This window comes from Amblyomma americanum, chromosome 2, assembly GCF_052857255.1.
Source record: "Amblyomma americanum isolate KBUSLIRL-KWMA chromosome 2, ASM5285725v1, whole genome shotgun sequence".
Classification (NCBI taxonomy): Eukaryota; Metazoa; Arthropoda; class Arachnida; order Ixodida; family Ixodidae; genus Amblyomma; species Amblyomma americanum.
In genome coordinates, this window is record NC_135498.1 from 67,260,230 (window position 1) to 67,279,254 (window position 19,025).

At 51.0% G+C, this 19,025-nt stretch overlaps 1 protein-coding gene across 1 annotated transcript in view; it reads left to right on the plus strand.

Annotated features, from left to right (window-relative positions):
- Positions 1–57: 57 nt before the first annotated feature.
- LOC144121360 (TWiK family of potassium channels protein 7-like) overlaps positions 58–19,025 on the plus strand; it is a 90,121-nt gene continuing 71,153 nt past the window's right edge. Inside the window, exon 1 of the mRNA XM_077654550.1 lies at positions 58–828. Coding sequence (XP_077510676.1) covers positions 396–828 — 433 coding nt within the window. The 5' untranslated portion in view covers positions 58–395. The remainder of the gene's footprint in view (positions 829–19,025) is intronic.

Below are 19,025 nucleotides of genomic sequence, written 5' to 3' on the forward strand. Positions count from 1 at the left end.
GGCCGCGGGGCGCGGCGCTCGCGTCGCGGGGTCCGGACTCCGGTGCGCGCGGTGGCCAAACGCGCTCCCCGCTCAGATCGGAGCACGTGTGCGCGCCGCTAGCTCCGGAGGCACCCGAGTGATCTGGTGTAGCAACACCGGGCTAGCGCTGCAGCCGAACTCGCAGGAGCCCAAGGGGGGCTTCAGTAGTGAACACCCCCCCTCGCCGAGGTCGTGGCCGTGGCGGAAAGTGCTGGCATCGGGAAAGGGACGTGTCTCAGTCATCGATAGTGTGGCGTTGACGTCGACAACGTTCCTCAGCGGTGGTGTTGGGGCTGGTGGTAAATGAAGGACACGTGTCCTGTTGTCTTCTGCGTGGAGTGAGCAGGGAGGAGCGCGGGCCCGTGCTGAGGGCGATGCCGGAACCTTCGTCAACGACGTCGACGGCCGGCCGCTCGCGGCTTGCGCGCTGCCGGCGCTGTGCGCGCATCTTCCTGACGCACCTGGTGTCCCAGGTGGGCCTGTGCCTGCTGGTGGTGGCGTACGCCGTCGTGGGCGCGTTCATCTTCCGGGCAATCGAGGCCGACAAGGAGGTGCGCCAGCGGCACCGCGTGTCTCAGCTGCGGCGCCGCTACCTGCGGGACATGTGGGCCGTCACGGAACGGCTGAACGTGTTCCACGACGAGCAGTGGATGGCGGAGGTGGGCGCCTGGCTCAAGGAGTTCGAGGACGAGGTGGTGCTCGCCGTGCGCAACGACGGCTACGACGGCAAGGACGCCGGCGAGGAGGCCCTCCAGTGGTCCTTCTCCGGCGCGCTGCTCTACAGCATCACCGTCATCACCACCATCGGTGAGTGCGGTTTATGCACCTCCCAAATTGCCTTTCGCTCCTGGGCGCACGACGGATCGTTCGCTGCGGTCTCCTTCGCTTCTTTGTTCCAGCTCTCGCAGAATAACGCCCCTTTACATGTACTGTGTGTGTGTAAACACTTAGAAATAAATTGAGAGAACCGACTGCCTGCAGGAAGTTGAGGTTGTTACTATACTACCGGCGGAACTAGCCCTGCATAATTCTGCTTGTAACTGCTTTTTCGCAGCGGCATTTAAGCAGATGATGCAGGACGTTTGCTCACAGTGATGGCAAGAAGTGTCTTTGCGTGCCTGTCTGCCTTTCAATACAGGCAAATTTTAAAACTAGTGTATGCCTTAAAGCTAAACCAAGGCCATTAACGGTGTTGCTGAATGTTCCGGATATTTTAAAACTAAATATCGGGGCCCTTGAACATGCTTCAAGCTGGTTATTTGAATGACTCATCGTACTGACGTTGATACGCATCGCCACCATCATATCGCTAGCCATCATATGGTTAGCGGCAGTTCCATGGCCTCAAGTCAGTTCAGGTCCCGCGTGTGTCCTTCTTCCGTGAGTGAGTGAGTGAGCGAGCGTATACGAAGTAGACAGGAAGGCACACGGGCTTCTGACTGGCGTGGTAGCGTCACAAAAATTGCCAGCGTGCAGATAGGAAGGGGAAAAGAAAGGTGAATAGGGATAGACAAAGGGGGAGAAGTTGGAGCGGAGTCGCAGTCGTGGCCGTCATCCTGTCGAGAGGCCTATAGAGGTCCGTCAAGGCTAGAGTCCTCCAGGAACTTAAGGAGAGAAAGGAAAGCTTTGGGGGCTTTGTGTCCTCTGGGAAAAAAGGAGGTCTTCCGCGCAGCGGGAGGGTAGGCCAAGGCTCTGATAGGCTGTCTGGAGAGTTGCCCACATGGCTGCGAAGGCCGTGCACAGACAGATAAGGCGTTCTTTTATTTCCTCCTGGTGATTGCAGTGAAGGCATTCCGTTCCGTCACAGTTCAGTTACTCTTTCTATGTGCCCTCTTTCGTCTTCGCTGTTTATTTTGCGTGGCCACCGCAGCGAGCGTTAGGCAATTGTATATATAGCAGCGCTGTCGCCTTTAATGTAACCAAATGCACACAGGACAGGCGGCTTGGCAGAGGTGTACAGTTTTCGGCCCTCCGCTTACAAGAAAAGAAGAACGCCTGTTTTCCTTCCAGGCGCCTGTCATGTGGAAAAAAGCTGCTCAGATGCACGCACCACAATGGCCGGTGAAGCATGCGCCCTAGTTGCGACCAGTAAACAGCAAAAGAAACCTGACTAGGACGTATTTCTTGTTTACAATCTTCAACGCGCAGTGCGGGCTGTTGGAGAATCAAATTGGCGCGGGCTCCCCCCTCAAGCACGTGTTCGCGGTTTCCGTAATAAGCACGCGCTTTGTTTTGTAAACGTTAAGTCGGTCCGGTGCCACGAGGAGCGCTTGCGGCGACGTCATGCTGGGTTAATCATGGCGCGTGGTCCCAGTGCAAAAGCGAAACACCCCAGACACCCATTTGTCTTCTTTCAGACACGAACTCGGCCAGCGACGACATGTGCTGAAGGAAAGGTGCGGACAGCTCTCGCAGAGCAAAGAAACACAGTCTAGGACTCGTGACAGCATGTAGAATGTCCTCTGTTGTAGAGCCCGTGACACGCGAGGATTAAGTTTACAGCAGTTGGTACTCGGGCCATTTATGTAGCCTTTCGTGACTTTACCTGCTTTAGCCTCTATGGGTTGTGTTGGAGAGTCACGAAAAAAGAACTCCGGTTTCGGAGCACGGTTTTCACGATAGGCTTTCATTTGGTCTCATGAGCCTCACAAGTTGGCTATTGAAGGTTGCTTTAGTAAATTAATCATAGAGGTATTAAATGAGCCATGACCAACTTTTGTACACATCGCATGGTCATCGGGGGATTCCTTGCTGCTGAACAAGCGGCGTAGTAAGTTAGATCCCGGTTCTCTCCGCTATACATATGGAAGGAAAGATATACACTTTTAACAGAAAGTTTGCAGTTGAAAAAAAAATTTCAGCCTGTCCCGGGGATCGAACCCGGGACCACCGCTTGTTCGGGGCAGTCGCTCTTCCAGTGCTTCAGAATTAATCGACAATTCGAAGCCGCACCCGCCACGGTGGCTCAGTGGTTAGGGCGCTCGACTACTGATCCGGAGTTCCCGGGTTCGAACCCGACCGCGGCGGCCGCGTTTTTATGGAGGAAAACCGCTAAGGCGCCCGTGTGCTGTGCGATGTCAGTGCCCGTTAAAGATACCCAGGTGGTCGAAATTATTCCGGAGCCCTCCACTACGGCACCACTTTCTTCCTTTCTTCTTTCACTCCCTCCTTTATCTCTTCCCTTACGGCGCGGTTCAGGTGTCCAACGATATATGAGAGAGATACCGCGCCATTTCCTTCCCCCCACAAAAAAAAAACAATTAAAAAAAGCCGTAGCAGTATTAGTTTTTTTCTTTATCCCGTATCAGTATTAGGTCACTGTCCACCGTATCCCTCAACTCATTTATATAACTTCATTTTACTTGACTTTCGAGTAAAGAATACGAATATAAAACGTTGTCCCTGACCTACTGGATTTCTTGAGACACTTCGTACGACTTGCATTTTTTTTCAACGGCGCTGGCACAGCGCGAAAGTTTGCTGCGCGTTTCGGCATTGTAAGGTCAGGGTAGTTTTTCGTTGCCAGTTTGCGGTGTCCGTACTTCTGCGTGCGTCCTTGGGTCCGTATATTTGAAACGCATTTAAAGAAATTCTGAGAAATCATACTCGTGGCTCACGAGGTCGCTACTTAGGACGGGAATCAACCCGTCGGCCATAAAACCGCATATTAGCGGGCATATAACTCAGAGCATCCGCCTTGTATTCGGGTGGTACTAGGTTCGAATCCCGCTACTGCACGGAACCCAGCAGTTTTCCATTGAGTACAGGCGGGCCCCGACCAGGCGCTAGAATTTCCGACCGGTGGACCATGCACGTAGAAAGACAATCACCCAATCCATGACATCACCAAACCGTAGTCGTCTAAGTACGGGGCGTTCGCTTGCTTTTACCTTATTTTCACAGTGTTAGTCATAGACAGGAGATTTCTCGAGGCTAGCGGGGTAATTATGTTGTGTCAGCGATTAAATCGTCTGCGACGTCAGCGGGTCACTTGACCACCATGCGATGGTTGACCCCGTTGAAGCAGCATACGTGCAATGACGACGCAACTTGTGCGGCCACATGAGTGCCAGTGACGAGCGTAGTGCTGTAGCCAGCCATTGACATGCGTTCTGCGATGGCGCACAACCAGAGTCGTGGAGCATTCGTGTCTGTGTTGGTTGACGCATTATTTTCAACTGGAGGAATTGAGAGTAAGCTTTACAGACAGCTGTCGCCTTTGGGACGGCAGAGCATGGTTGGAGCGGGGACTCAGGACAGCGCACATCCCATCCACTCACTTGTGCTTGTCACGGTCGCGATGAATTCCATCTTTGCCTTGAGGTGAGATGTTGCTGTTTATTTTTTTTAGAGCAAGTCAAATGCATCGTTTTCTCTGCGCTTTCCCCCTGCCCCTTTGGACTGCCTCCATCCCCTCCCTATCGGTAGGGTTGAGGTGTCCACCGAGAATTGAGATCACCCTTTCCTTTCGTCAAAACCAATTTCCTGTGGCAACAGGACTGCGAGTGCTTTGAAAGAGAACGTGTGCTTCCGGAAGGGCAAGACGGCTAAAAAAAATAGTATCGAACGTAATGGGGTCTGCCGGTAAAAAAAAAGGTCTTCCGGCTGCGTAACTTTTGGACAAAGAAGTGACAACAACGCTACACCGCACTTTACAACCCCTCCCCTCACCACCCATTCAGGGAGCGCCTCCTCACTCACAGATAACACTCTCGAGGGAGCAATTTTGTTTTCTCTGGCACTGTTGATGCGGCGCATTTTGGGCTCCGCTGAAAAAAGCTATCACAGAGTTCTCGACTTTTACTGGGTGCTTGTGTGCCCTGCAATGTCCCACTTCGCCTTCCCTTTATTTGTGTCTGGAGTGACGAGTTGAGTTGCTGCGGGAGCGTGACACATCCGCATTTCATTAAGCTTCCTCCACCCCTTCAAGTGCCGGAAGCACTCGAACGCCGCATTGCCGTAGTGGCTGCGAAGCCTGAAAGAGCTGGCCGGAGGCCAAGCCAAGACGCGCCACGGGCCGATGGCTCCTTTGGCGCACCTCATCCACAGCGTGGAACGCTGTACACAGTTGCCTTTGCTTGCAACCTTGATTGTCCACGCGTCAACACAGCGTGCACTAATGAACGGTTCTGACAGATCTATCCTAGGCTATTTTTGATAAGCCGTTAATTTTCCTCTCCCCTGTGCTACATTCACGTGTCCGCTTTCTCCAGGTCGTCAAATACACAGATCATGCACTTCATATTGCATGGCGTTTTATTCCTACGTTCCTAAGAATCCATTACCAGTGAAGTCTTGGCAGCGGTATTCCCCCCCCCCCCCCCCCCCGCCCTCCCCCACCCCCCATAATTTATATGCAGCACTGGAGAAAACTAAAGCGAGCTGGCCGACCAAGGCCAATAATGCAAGTCTGGAGAAACAGTTGGATGCCTTGTTGAAAGTGGTCGCGTGGCATGGTTCAGCCGAAGAGTTCCGAAAACATGTTATCGCTGCTCCTAGCCTCATAAATGGATCGGGTTAACCTTCCTAATGCTTTGTTTCAACGCTGAAGACTGATAATACATGCGAATTAGTTAAGAAATCGCCACGCATTGTCTCAAAAGTTATCACAGCCAGCTTTAAGTCTCTTTCGTGATAAATCTCTCTCTGCTCAGCCCGTCTTGCTCCCGAAAAGTGAGTCAAACTTTTGGCGCCAAGCTGCTGAACGGATACTGGCTTTTCACTGCTCTCGACAGACAAGTGACGAAAATCGCGCCGCGGATGTCAGCCTGTTTTAACACAGAGACGTCTTCCTGTTGACGCACTAAGCAGCCATCTTGCCAAGTCTCCTTGCTGTGAACTAGAGGAAGGAAGAGTTTCAATTCTTACTTAGCCTTGCGGGAACCGTTCTCGGCCACCACTGCCAGCGGTTTGCAATTCGTGATTCACATGGAAGATCGAAAACAGGAAGGGTGCAGGTGTCGTCCGTCAAGTACCAAAGCGAAGAACGCCTTGCACAGCATGTCATGTGGGGAGTGGAACCCAACATATCTCTCTGTTTTAAGGTATGCACCCCATAGTGACTTATGAGTGGGCGGTTGGCCCATTCATTACTAATACCAGCCGACGCTCGGAAGAGTTGTTACTGCTGGCCTGTATCATGTGGCCCATTTTAAGGGAGGAATAGATGCATCGTTCATCTAGATGAGAAGGCGATCGACGGCCATGCTTCGGATGCTCACACTGTAAAATAACTGTTCTTGCACTTCCAGCTATTTCATGCTTTGGTTCACCTACAAATTCGGAGTATGCCGAGTTTTAATACGCTGAAATGAAGATGTGCGTCCTTTTTTGGAGTTGGGGGTTCTCGGAGATACGAACCGCTTTGCCTCATTCGATATATGTTGCCATAATTTCCGTGCCGTGCTGAATCCGGTTAACATAACGGCTGTCTTCTATAATAAAACGACATTTTTATTCGTTTCGCCCTCCTTAAATCGCTCTAGCCATGCCACATCCCCGCTATCTCCCCAATCGGACAATCGGCACGGTGGACCTATGGCAAGGAGGGAATAGCACTGAGGGAACACGATTCTTTATGATCGCCTCTAGACTCGCGAGCCTCTTCGGTGGCCGATAAGCGCCGCTGCGTCACAAGGTGCGTGCCGAGTTGCGGAGATCAAGTTATTTCGCATATGAGGAAGGCAGTTGTCCTGCTGTGGTTTCAACTTGGCATTTAAATGATGATGACAGTTGCGGTGGTTTTGATTATGATCATGATCCTAAGAGACGACTGCTGAAGACCAAATGGACGAGTGTGGCTGGCGCAGCATGGCGCATGCGCACCAGTTATATATCGTGATCCGTTTATCAACGTGATAAGCTTACTCCACGCGCCGCCTTTCCGTCTATCGGGAACATTAGAAGCCTCGATTGTCCTTTGAACACTACACGTAGGTGCTTTCGAATAGCCTCCAGAGTTACGCGGTTCAGAAGTCGCTGCACAGTGCCCGGCAGAACATTGTGCATGGAGTAAACTTTTCACTTTTCGTACTGTGTAGGCAGAGCTCACAAACAGGCCCCTGAAAGCATGTCTTGTCTTCGGAGTTTCCTTTTATACGTACCTCGGGCTCATTATGTTACGGACACATCTGGGACGTGCAGAAACCTTCATATTTTGCACAAACGTTACTGAAAAGGCGGGCGAATAGGAGCTTTGCTTTCTTGCGTTCTGTTCATCGGAGTTCCCTTTCGCCCTTTGGAGCTGGCGATGGCCCAAGAGGTTCGGAGGCGAGCCGTCCTCGAGCGACGAACCCCTTCAGTGCCGCGAGAGAAAATTCAGTAAAGCTCTGGCCTCGGGGCGGCACCACAAACGCAGTGCTCGGGCGTGAAGAGGTGATGGGTGGCACCAGACAGAAGGACACTCACATTCCACAATTTTATTTTTATTTGCTTGCTTTATTTCTCTCAGGAATGAATATTAGAGCGGGGAGAGGGCAATCAAAGAAAACAACGCATGAAAAATGTGCGGTAGAAGCGATAAACACACGTGTAAGTTCCCAAAGCAAAGAAAACAAACAAAAAATTAGCGCGGTCTGTGGTATATTTTGTTCATACATACCCAACAATTCTGGACAAAAGTATTTCTGAACGGGAAAATTTTGTGTACGCAATTTTTTCATACATCGTAAGGTATATTGTAAGCCGAACATCCCCTTTCGACAGGCGTGCATTTTTTTTGCCATTCTTTTGACTTTCTTGCTACCGTCAGAAGCGCCCCCTATTGGTTTTCTATAGCAGACTAAACAGCTCGATGCGAGCGGTGGAAAAACTTTAAAAGAAGGATTTTGCCCAGAAGAATGGACTATTACCTTCAATATTTACGTACCAGTACCTTAAAAATTTCCAATGTTCAAAATTTTTATGCAAGAATGTTGGACGTGATAACGCAATCTTATTCTAATACAGCAGGGTGCAGCAATGAAATTTCATGAATTGTCGCAATGAAAGAGGCTCCAGTCTTGTGAAGTGTGCAGGACAAATGTACCCGCAAATGTTCTGATCTCACGTATTTTTGACTTTTCTTTTATTGACAGCTCCCATTGCCAATGCTTTGCAGTGAAAATTTAGTGGTGCACAAAAAAAAAAATGGGCATGCAGCAGGCCTTACTCTTTCAACATTGTTTCTTGCATACTTCTTGATACAGTGCACGAACAATACAAGTGCACTGAGTAATGGTGCTGCGATGTTCAGCGGCTGAGGGCACTGTTGATGCGGTTCGTGCTTAACGAAACTGTTCCGACGATGAGCGGACTGAAAGGGGAAGCTTCAACGCAAGACGCCGTGCCTTTTGTGCCGCCATGTAAGCCGTTCTCAAAGGGCAGGCGCTTAGAGACATTGTTCTTACACAATATGCCCACAGTGTCCTTAAGCACGAGGGCAGAGACAATATGGTCCGGGGACTTTCTGCGGCGTGTCGTAACCGACTGGAGCACGCCCGAGGCCACAAGCATCGATCGCATGACCGTGGATTGCACATCACTCGCCAGAAGGAGATCACATGATCTCGGAGTGGTGTCATCACTGAGTATTTGGTCGTGACATAAACTACTACAGTCGGATGCAACTCAAGAACGCAGCGGCTTTTCTCCGTCAAAGGACCTCCTTACAGCCAATGGCGTCGGCCGATTCTCATGAGCCTGCTGGCCTGACAATGCAGGGAAAGAGAGTATCCCCGAACATTTAGGGAAGGGATTATTCCCGTTCATCTGTCACTCCATGCATTGCCTCGCTAGTAGGTTCATGAGAATCGGCCGACGCCATTGGCTGGAAGGAGGTCCTGTGACGGGGAAAAGCCGCTTCGTTCTTGAGTTGTATCCGACTGCTGCTGCTGCTGCTGCTGCTGCTGCTGCTACTACTACTACTACTACTACTACTACTACTACTACTACTGCTGCTACTACTACTACACTAATATGTTGGCAATGATTCCGGCGACATAGTGAATTCCAGAAAACCTCTCCCGCCCTGATACTGCTGTCAAAAGTTATGCTAATATATCGCACCTTCCCCTGTCTCTATAGCTTCAACGGTATCAGCAGAACAAATGACGCTCACCAAAGATTGTTGGTACTCTGCTGGTAACAGTGCTTAACAAGGAAGCCCGGGCCACGTGGTAATCACGGCTGCGAGTGCTGTCGGCTCCAGAAGAGAACACGCACGCACAGACGCCATACAAACGGCTCTAATCATGCGCGGTGTCTTTTTTTTCCCTTCTTGAGCGGGAACAGAGGAAGAGGATAGGGATGAACGAGGGTCGTTTGTCTCTGGCGTGCTTGTTATATGACGCTTTTCTGTCCCGCGCTATGCTTTATCTTGCTGCGTGGCCGAAACCCGCTAAACGCTCACATTTTCACAGTTAACGCAGCGTACACTCAAGATTGATGACCAACGTTTCCATTCACTTGTCCCGTGGGGGAGACAACCGCTTTACACGCTGAAAAGGAAGAAGAAAAAGAAATTGAAAACACAATGCTGCTAAACGAGCTTGTTCCGGAGGGAGAGGGAAGCGATATTCAGTTTCACTCCTCCTTCTTTACCCTGACCGGGAACATCAAAACACGATAAAAAAAAAAAGATAGCAGTAGGGCCGCGGAATACTCGTCAGCCTTTTGTCGCCGACGCTGTTCCCCCCTCTTCGCTTAGACGCTAGGTCATTGGCCGTCACTCAGGGCGTGCGGGGCTCAAAGCAAAGCGCTGGCAAGAAGGCCAGCTCGTCCTCTTTGCTGCTGCTTCTGTGTTTCCTCTTCTTCTCGTCCTCCGACTGGGCGTCGTGGTCGCGACACTGCGGGTCAGAGCGCGGCAAAAATAGACGCGGTGACAACGGAATCAGCCCAGCAGAGCGCGCGCCTGCGGCTTCTGAGAAACAATCGGAGATCCGCTCCTGAGTGCTGTGCGCAGCTTTTGTTTCTTCTCCCGCTAGAATAGCCCAGGTCACGTGAGCTGTCCTCTTCCTCATCCTCATCCTGCTGCTACTCCGTTTGCAACGAGGTTTATGGTCGGACACACATTAAGGACGCCATCGACTGTTGGCAGCACTGCCAGCACACATGGTTGTCTTTGGAGGCGCTTAACCGAACCAGACGGATAGGTCCCGAGCGCCCCGTTTTTCAAAATCCTACACGCTGATTGCCCTAAGATTTAACTGAAGGAAAAACATTGCGAGATCGAATTGAATGTAAATATTCTTAAATCGTATTGCTTTCGAATATCGAATCGAGTGGTTAATGCTTCCGGTGCTTATAGGTTAAAAGGAAGAATGACGTTGAAGGCAAGAACGTAAACAAATCTGTTTTTTTTCCGCATACCTGTCAGAGTCTCCAGGTAGAGGGCGACAGAAGTACGGTTAAACTTGGCAGCACTCAAAAGAGCAGCAAAAATGCAAGGGGACCTTCGCTGACTGTCCATGATGGGGGTGAAGGGAAGCTTGCAATTCAGGGACTCTGGAATGGAGGAAGAAGGGGGCGGTCGCCTCCCCCCGCCCCCAACATTCCGCCAGAGCGGTAACCTCCCCCCCCCCCCCCCCCCCCGCCTCCCCCGTCTCCAACTTCTCGCAGTCAGGTCATATTTCTGACAAACGCTTTAATTTTAGGACGTTATTAATATAAAGCACATGGCTCAGCTAGTTGGCTTCATAGCCAACATTAAAGCAGTTAATTTCAGTACTAAATCAACAGAAATCGTTAACTGACTAACCTCTGTTCATGAGCATGATTAGTAGAACTGGAAAAGTATGAACAAACTTTTTTAATGCAGTCGATCACTTTTCGTGGGTACATCTTTATGAAGTTGCCCGTTTAAATTTTTTTATATGCATTACAAATACGCTATTGAGCAGCGAAATATAAAAGATATAAACAAAAAGTGAATAAAATCTAATAAATATTTGAATAAAACTTGGAATAAATTAACAAATGTCTAAAAAAATTAAACACCCGCCCCGGATCCGTCCCTGCTGGCCTTCGTGTGTTCTTGCGTTCATCTTGACTGCAGAATGTGTTACCACTTGCAGCTTAATGTCACTTGCGATCTGCTATCGTGAGGCGTTTGCGCGATCCACACACACACATGCGCAGCTTCGCGGCGTTAGTGAGTCTGTGAGTTTGCGACTGAGTAAAATCCAGGAAAATCCAATGAGTAATGTCTAGGCTACATGCATGCCCACCGTGGCACTGGCGTCGGCCGTTCGCTGCAGCGACTGCCTCGCTCCGCGGAAGTATCCGCATGGAGGGGCGATGGTATCGGAAGACTGCGCACCGTCCTGAATTAGACTGCCATCAGTTGCAGCTTCCTGTGCAGTGGCTCGGAGCTCAGATCGAGAGGCCTGATTCTGCTCTCCAGCTTTGAAAAGGGTAGGGAGGGGAAACGGGACGGGACGGGGGTGTGGGAGGTGGGGGTAGGGGGGGAGGATCTGAGACGAAGGTTCAAAAGCTTTGGCCCAGACGTGTCAGTACAGCCGCGCCAGACGACGCAGACCAATAATTTATGTTTTTGGTGCGAAAGCACTACTTAATACGGCCCCAACCAAGGATCTTGTGTGAGGCCTCGGAGTAACTCGGGTAAGCTCGGGTTAGTTTGGAGGAGCGTCGGGCCAGCTGTAGCCAATGGGAGGAGGGCGTCGCCCTAGCTGCCGCCAAGTGGACAGAGGGTGTGAAGGTGGAGAGAGAGAAACGCGGGTTCGTGCACATGCAGATGCCAGAGAGAAGAGGTCAAGAATGAACACATGCTTGCGCACGTCTACTCGGTTTAACTACGTTATAACCTTACCATTTCTTCTTGCATAACGTGAGTCAAACCGGAGACTTGTGGACGTTCCGCTTTCCCCTCCATCCTAAATACACCTGCTATCACGCTCCTGTGGATTACGTGATATCAGAGATGGCACCTCGAGGACCTCGGCTCTTAGGCACTGGCCCGCATAAATAGCAAACTTTTAGACCAGAGGGAAGGAGGGGGAGAGAAAAAAAATTAGGTTATGACTTTACGTCGAAGCCAACATCTTTTATTTGGCAGGAGGTTCGCCATTTGTCATCTCTCTCTCTCTGTAGAGAAAAAGCATTTATGTCATGGACCTTCCCGCAGACCGTGTCCCCTTGCCGGATGTTCCATTGCAGTAACACGAGATGACATTTCAATGCAGCCATCCGGTATTACAGTATTTGATGCATTATTAACAATATCACATAGTAATGTGTCCAAACAACGATACAGAGAGTTCTAGCACTGACAAACGCACGAACTGCAACCGGGACCGGTTAGGTAGTTACACGCAGTGTCCGAACGCTCCGCGAGTTCTACCTTGAACGATTAATAACTGGACGCCCTACTCCAGTTGTAACCAACACAGTGCTGTGCGCGTGAGTGATTTAATTCCTCTAAAATGAACTAATCACGCGCACAACCTGGACACATTTCTTATTGTGTAAATAGTTTGTACATATTACTTCTCTCCCTATCCTCGCTTCCTGTCCCCTCACCTCTTTCATTTTATTTCTCCATTCTGCCTGCTATCCTTTATTTCCGCTGCCCCAGCTCAGGTGCTTCAGTATCGATGGCAGATGCCGGGGCTAGCTAAAATCTTTTCCTTCCTTTTTACTATTATTTTTAATAAAACCACTACCACCACCACCGGGACCGTGCCAGAGGCGGTAATTTTGTGAAAAACAAGTGCTTCGCTCTCAAATGATTTAATAGGTTGTTGTGAGCCACAGATATAACCTACCGCGCGAGACGCATGCGCCGCCTAGGGCAATGCTTGGGGGTAATTTCAATCACGTGCAGGTTCTTTAATGTGCTCCAAAGTTTGATGTCCATCCTGGCGCTTTCGACTTTTATCTTCATCGACATTCGGCCCCTGCGGTTAAAAACAAAAATGTGCAGACTCGAGCTCCAGCCGAACGCCATAGACGCTGGATCACCACGGCAGGTGTAAAATTCATTCAAGCCCATATGTCAAGTAAAGTGATGGGGACAGTTTCGAGTAAGTACGGGATGTGTTCATTAACGGACGGGATGGGTGGTAATGGTCGTGTTGCACTTGCTGGTTGCACTTTCTTCGCTCGTGCACATATATACTGCTGAGACCACAGACGAAAAGTGGCGTAAAGCCATCGGTCGGAACGTTCCCGTTCCGTCCCCCCCCCCCCCCCTTCCTGTTTTTTTTTTACGTGGTGTCACTGTATCCCGTGTCACGTGTCATGCTGTGCCAGCTCTTTAACGAGAGCTTCTATCCCCTTGCCGATTGACGCCATGCGTTTGTCTCCCATGTGTTTCGCTGCCAGGTTTCCGCAAATAGTTTATTAGCCTAAGCATTTGAAACTTTCCCGCGCAATCGTGGTCGGGTCAGCGCGGTTACTCCATCTAGTTTATTTCTTCTCTTGCGTTTCGCAACCATAGCTTGAATCCCACCGCGGCCAACGTGAATTACAGCGAAGCGACCATCCGTCAACAAAAGTGTGTCGCGAATTCAGACTTAGCAGTTAAGCCGAAACTTGGCAAGACGTCCTCCCCGGAGCGTTAAAGAGAGAGAGACATAGTGCGAAAAATATCAGAGAAAGAAAGGAAAAACAAAAAAAAAGAACAAAAACGTGCCCTGGCGCGCCTACGTAGCCTTCTATTTTGCGACTACGAGCGCGAACAGCAGTGCAAATCTCGCATTCATGCGCTGGAACCATCGTATACTCCACCCGGCAACGAATCATGTGGGCGGCGTCTGCGTTCTTTGCGCGAACGTCTCAGAAGCGTCTACCGTCTCTCCCTGTCCCAGACACACGCACACGCCTTCCGTTTGGTCGAGGTCCAAGTTGTCTCTCGCTTGCGCGACTTCTGGACGTCTGCGCGTCGTTCCTCTCTTCCATCATCGTGTCTCTAACCGTCTCGGTGGCCCCGGGTAACCCTCTTCACTGGAAGACAAGCAAAAAACAGAAACCACAAGATTTGTTTCGGACGCTTCTGGGAAAGAATGAGGGAATAACAGCCCTGTCTTTAGCTCATTCCGAAGCAAGTTTCTGGGAAAAAACCACTTGCCCACGCCCCGACACTTCACTGGTGCTGTCTCCTAGATGGCGCCACAATACAACTTTTCGGCAAGTTCCGTCAAGCGCAGCCGTTGGCGGGGACGTTGTGGATGTCACGTGGTGGATGTACGTGCGTAAGCGGTTGAGGGTGAGTGTGCTCCGTGCCAAGTCGGCTTGTCACAATTTCTCGCTTGAGCGCCGGCTTGACATTAATCACTCGGCCGAGCTCCCGCGTTCGTTCACCGCGGGTACGGCTTCGTCTTCTCCGCCTAAGCGGCTGAGTCAGACATGTCTCTGTGGCATTGGGGACGCCAGGTAGCTTCGTGCCCGTCGCAGGACGACTCATAACTCCTTTGGCGTGCCTCTCTCGTCGTGCCTCTCTCGTCGTGCCGGTTCTTCTTGTCGCGGCAGCTGGTTAAAAATGGAAGACTGCAATAAGGTTGGCCTCGTTCCTTGCGGTATATAGTATTACCTGCCGTGGCGGCCTGCTTAGATGTCTTACCAAACTGACACTCATGGTTTCAGCTGGTTATCTTTAGGTGTCCTAAACGATGGTTGGGCGAGCTTTCCACGTTGCAGACTGTCTTATGCTAACTGGGCCTAACTGTGGGGCCGGCCGAGTTGCCGCGTCGCCCGGACGAGGAGACGGTACATCTTAACGGTACATCTATCATTTTTCTTTCCATGGCTCGCTGCGTTGTCCTTAACTTAAGCTGAACCCTTTTCGTTAGCCTCCACGTTTCTGCCCCGCAGGTGACAGGCCTAACTGTGGGGCCGGCCGAGTTGTCGCGTCGCCCGGACGAGGAGACGGATGAGCTGACGACCACAGAGATATGCCGGCTCTAGAACGAAAACGGCAGTCTCACTCCCATGCTCGCCCTCTGCACATTCTTGCTAACCGTGGTGGAAGCCAGATAGCCACCGTTACTATACACAATAGATGACGAACTAATCTGGTGTCGGGAGTCACAGGGTCGGAGCGGAGCGCCAGGATGTGAGAACAAGCGTGGCAGGCACTGAACTGCCCGTGATGATGGTGATGATGTCCTCAGGGCCATGCTTGTGAAAACATCATGTGCCGATCATCTTTATTTTCGTCTTCACAGCCGGTGCCAAGGCGCCGGCTGTGAGCGAAGCGCCTCTGCGGTGCGGCGCAGTTGCACAATACAGTGACAACAACAACCCTTTGAAATAATAATAATAATAATCATCATCGTCATCATCCTGACTACACCCACTGCAGGGCAAAGACCTCTCTCACGTCTCTCCAATTAACCCTGTCCTTTGCCAGCTGCGCCCATCCTATGCCTGCAAACTTTCTAATCTCATCCGTCCACCTGACCTTCTGCCGCCCCTTGCTACGCTTGCCTTCTCTTGGAATCCACTCCGTTACCCTAAAAGACCAGCGGTTATCTTGCCTTCGTAGTACATGCCCTTCCCAAGCCCATTTCTCCCTCTTGATTTCGACTAGGATGTCATTAATCCGCGTTTCATCCCTCACCCACTCTGCCCGCTTCCGGTCTCTTAACGGTACACCTAACATTTTTCTTTGCATGGCTCGCTGCGTTGTCCTTAACTTAAGCTTAGTCCTTTTCGTTAGCCTCCATGTACCTGACCTGCAGGTGAGCACCGGTAAGATACAGCTGCTGTATACCTTTCTCTTGAGAGATTTTATTAAACTGTCATTCATGATCTGATGGAACCTACCATATGCGCTCCACCCAAATCTTATCCTTCTACGTATTTCCCTCTCATTGTGTACAATGTTTTCGAAGCCAGTGCACTCAGAAGTGCATGCAGACGTCGACACACTTGTCCACAGCGCTAGAACGGCGTGCTCTCTTGTGCAGTTTTTACAGTCGCCGTTGCCAGCGGGCTCGATATATTTTTAGAGGAATCAGGAGTTAAATACGACCCATGGGAATGTGCAGGCACGATAAGGTGTTTTTCCGAACCCTAGGCCACTCGCAAATGACGCCAGTGCACTTACCGGTGCGCTCTTCGAGCGCTCTATAGTCGGATGCAACTCAAGAACGAAGCGGCTTTTCCCTGTCAAAGGACCTCCTTCCAGCCGATAGCGTCGGCCGATTCTCATGACCTTGCTAGCGTAACTATGCAGGGAGTGGAAGGTGAAAGGGGATATTCCCCTCCCCTATAGACAGGCGAAGCCTCCCCTGTCCATTGTCACGCCGCTCCCTGCATTGTCACGCTAGCAGGGTCATGAGAATCGGCCGATCGACGCTATTGGCTCGAAAGGGGTCCTTTGACAGGGAAAAGCCGCTTCGTTCTTGAGTTGCATCCGACTACAGACAAGTGTACGCGGACGTCTGTACCAAACAGAAATCCCTTCAAACAAATTTAAACCCTTGCTGACACAGTGCGTCGTAAATTTCTTTTTTGTCTCCGCGCAAGTACCTAGGCAGTATCCAATGATTGCGACGCAAGGGGCTAGCACAACTCCCCGCTGGGGACATGATCATGTTGGGTGCGTGCATGGTTGGGTTTCATTATTTTTTTTTGCGTGCTGCCCAAAGATGGTGCATCCTCGTGGAGAACCTACGTCAGGAGACGGGGCGGATTTTCGAAGCGAAGTTTTGCAACTGCCGTTGTGAAGGAACTCTTAACCACTTTTGGTTTACGGAATGTTCTCGCTTTTCTACAGTCCAAAAAAAGTAGTGAGTCGACAGGCAGACAGAAAAACTATATTTTTACAAGCTAGTTTTAGACCCTGCTGGGTCCCTGGGCCACTGCGCGGTCCCGCACTGCATCATGTAGGTTATGTTGGGATATGACGTCGGCAGCCCGAGTCACCGCAGCCAGCTGCGATGTCGGGTCTGCAGACGTGAGCAGGACCTCCCAGACCTCCCATCTCGAGATGGCGTGCTGTCCCTGTGGGGGAGGCTCATCAGGGCAGCCGAAAAGGATGTGGGAGAGTGTGGCGTGAGGGTCGCCGCATAGGGAGCAGGCAGGGGACGTGCCACATTAGTGGGATAATAGCTGAGGCTATGACAGAGAGCGGGTCTGGCGGCGTCTGAAGAGGATCTTCGGCATACATTTGTCTGGCATGCACGTGTGCGAAAGAGAAAGCAGTTGACAATGTTAGGAATGTAGTAACTGCTGTGCCGTGGGTGCCGTGGGAAATGGTAGTCGTGTACGTGCTATTTGTGAGTTCGGTTGCAACGTCTCCTTTCCCAAGTGTTTGGCTGGTCGAGGGAATTGCAGAGTTTTGGCTTTCCTTTCCCTGACAATTGTTTAATCAATATTCTTTCCCCAATGTGTGATGTGGGAGCATGCAGGGGACGTGCCGCAATAGTGGGATAACAGGTGAGGGGATGGCAGAGAGCGGGTCTGGAGGCGTCTGAAGAAGATCTCTTGGTAGTGCGTAAAAGAGGGGTGGGGAGTAGGGTAAGTCCAACTGTCCAAACGGGGTATTTGCGTGAGCTCTGCGAAGGTGTGCGCCCCCTCCCTCGAGAATCCTGGATCGAGACTGTCCTGAGGCCGGCAAATCAAACCCCGGGCCAGTTTATCGGCTGCCTCGTTTCGACGGTTCCCAGAGAGAGCCGGCACCTATTGGAGCTCTACCCTGCGCGGTAAATTTTGAGTAGGGGTGTTCGACAATTGCCAGGCAGGGGCGTGAATCCTGCCCCTGGCAAAGTTGGACAGAGCCGTTTTGGAGTCGCTGAAGATGTATTGGGCGTCCGAATGTGCAAGGGCTAGGGCGATGGCGGTCTCCTCTGCCTCCTCAGGCGTAGAGCCCGAGGGAAGACGGTGAGGTAGGGTTGGATTGTAGGCAACTGCTACCGCTTCATGCGCTTGTACATGCGGCATCTACCCAAAACGGCATCGTGGGCTTGCCCATAATACTTATGGAGGGCATTAGCGCGAGCTACGGGGCGAGGGATGTGATATTGGGGATGGACGTTTCGAGGAAGGGGTTTCACAACGAGAGGTGTATGGATGTGTCGAGGGATGGCTATAAGGGTTGACTGGTTAGCGGGCATGTTGATGCGAAGGGAGGAGATGTATATGGCGGCCAGTGGCGCTCGTGGCAAGTCTAAGGTACTGTGTCTGAAGGTGCGCGTCAACTAGTGCAAGAAGTTTGGCTGTGCTAGTGCTACGAGGTAGGTTTAGGGCTGCCTTAGTCGCAAGGCGGATCATTGCGTTCACGCGTTCGGTTTCCGTGCGGTTCAATTTGAGATAGGGGGTTGCGTATAGAATGCGGCTAATCGTAAATGCATGCACTACTTTCATGTTGTCCGCTTCGTCTAAACCATTGTTAAGGGAGGATACTCAGCGTAGAAGGTGCAACACGGATTGCGTGGAGGCCTTGAGTCTTTTAAGGGTATGTTCATTTCGTCCAGAATCCTGCAAGTGGAGGCCAAGGATGCGGAGGGCGGGTGTGATGGCGATAACGGGTCCTTTTAAAGCGATTTTAATGGGCGAGTTGGCGACAGATTTTGGTCTAATTAGGACCGCAATGGTGCCTAGTGAATTGATCATCCGGCTCGCATGCGGGAGGTGCGGGGATTCATCTCTAGTACCGTCGGGAGGTGAAGGTGGTGAAAAATTGGCGGTGGTTTATCTCTGGTTAAACCTTGGAGTGACGCGATAGCTACAGCTGGCCGAGTGGAACTTGCTCAGTTGAACTGCAAAGTCAGTCTTTCGCCGCTCCGTTTCGCTGGGCGTTCCTTCTTCATCTTCGTCCCACTTAATCACATGTGTATGAATGCTTCTTGTGCCAAGCCTCCCTGCGTCTGACACCTAAAGCCACTAACGCTACAGAGAATTCTACGAAGGAAAGCTGGTGCGATTTGACGACCTTCTCGAGAAAGCGACATTCTTCCACGACCTCGTGAAGCTCAAGATTATTCGCCGGGTCTTGTGAGAGTAGCTTCAAAGCACGTAGCGCATATTTTACACAAGCTTACTGCTACTAATGGTGTGCATCA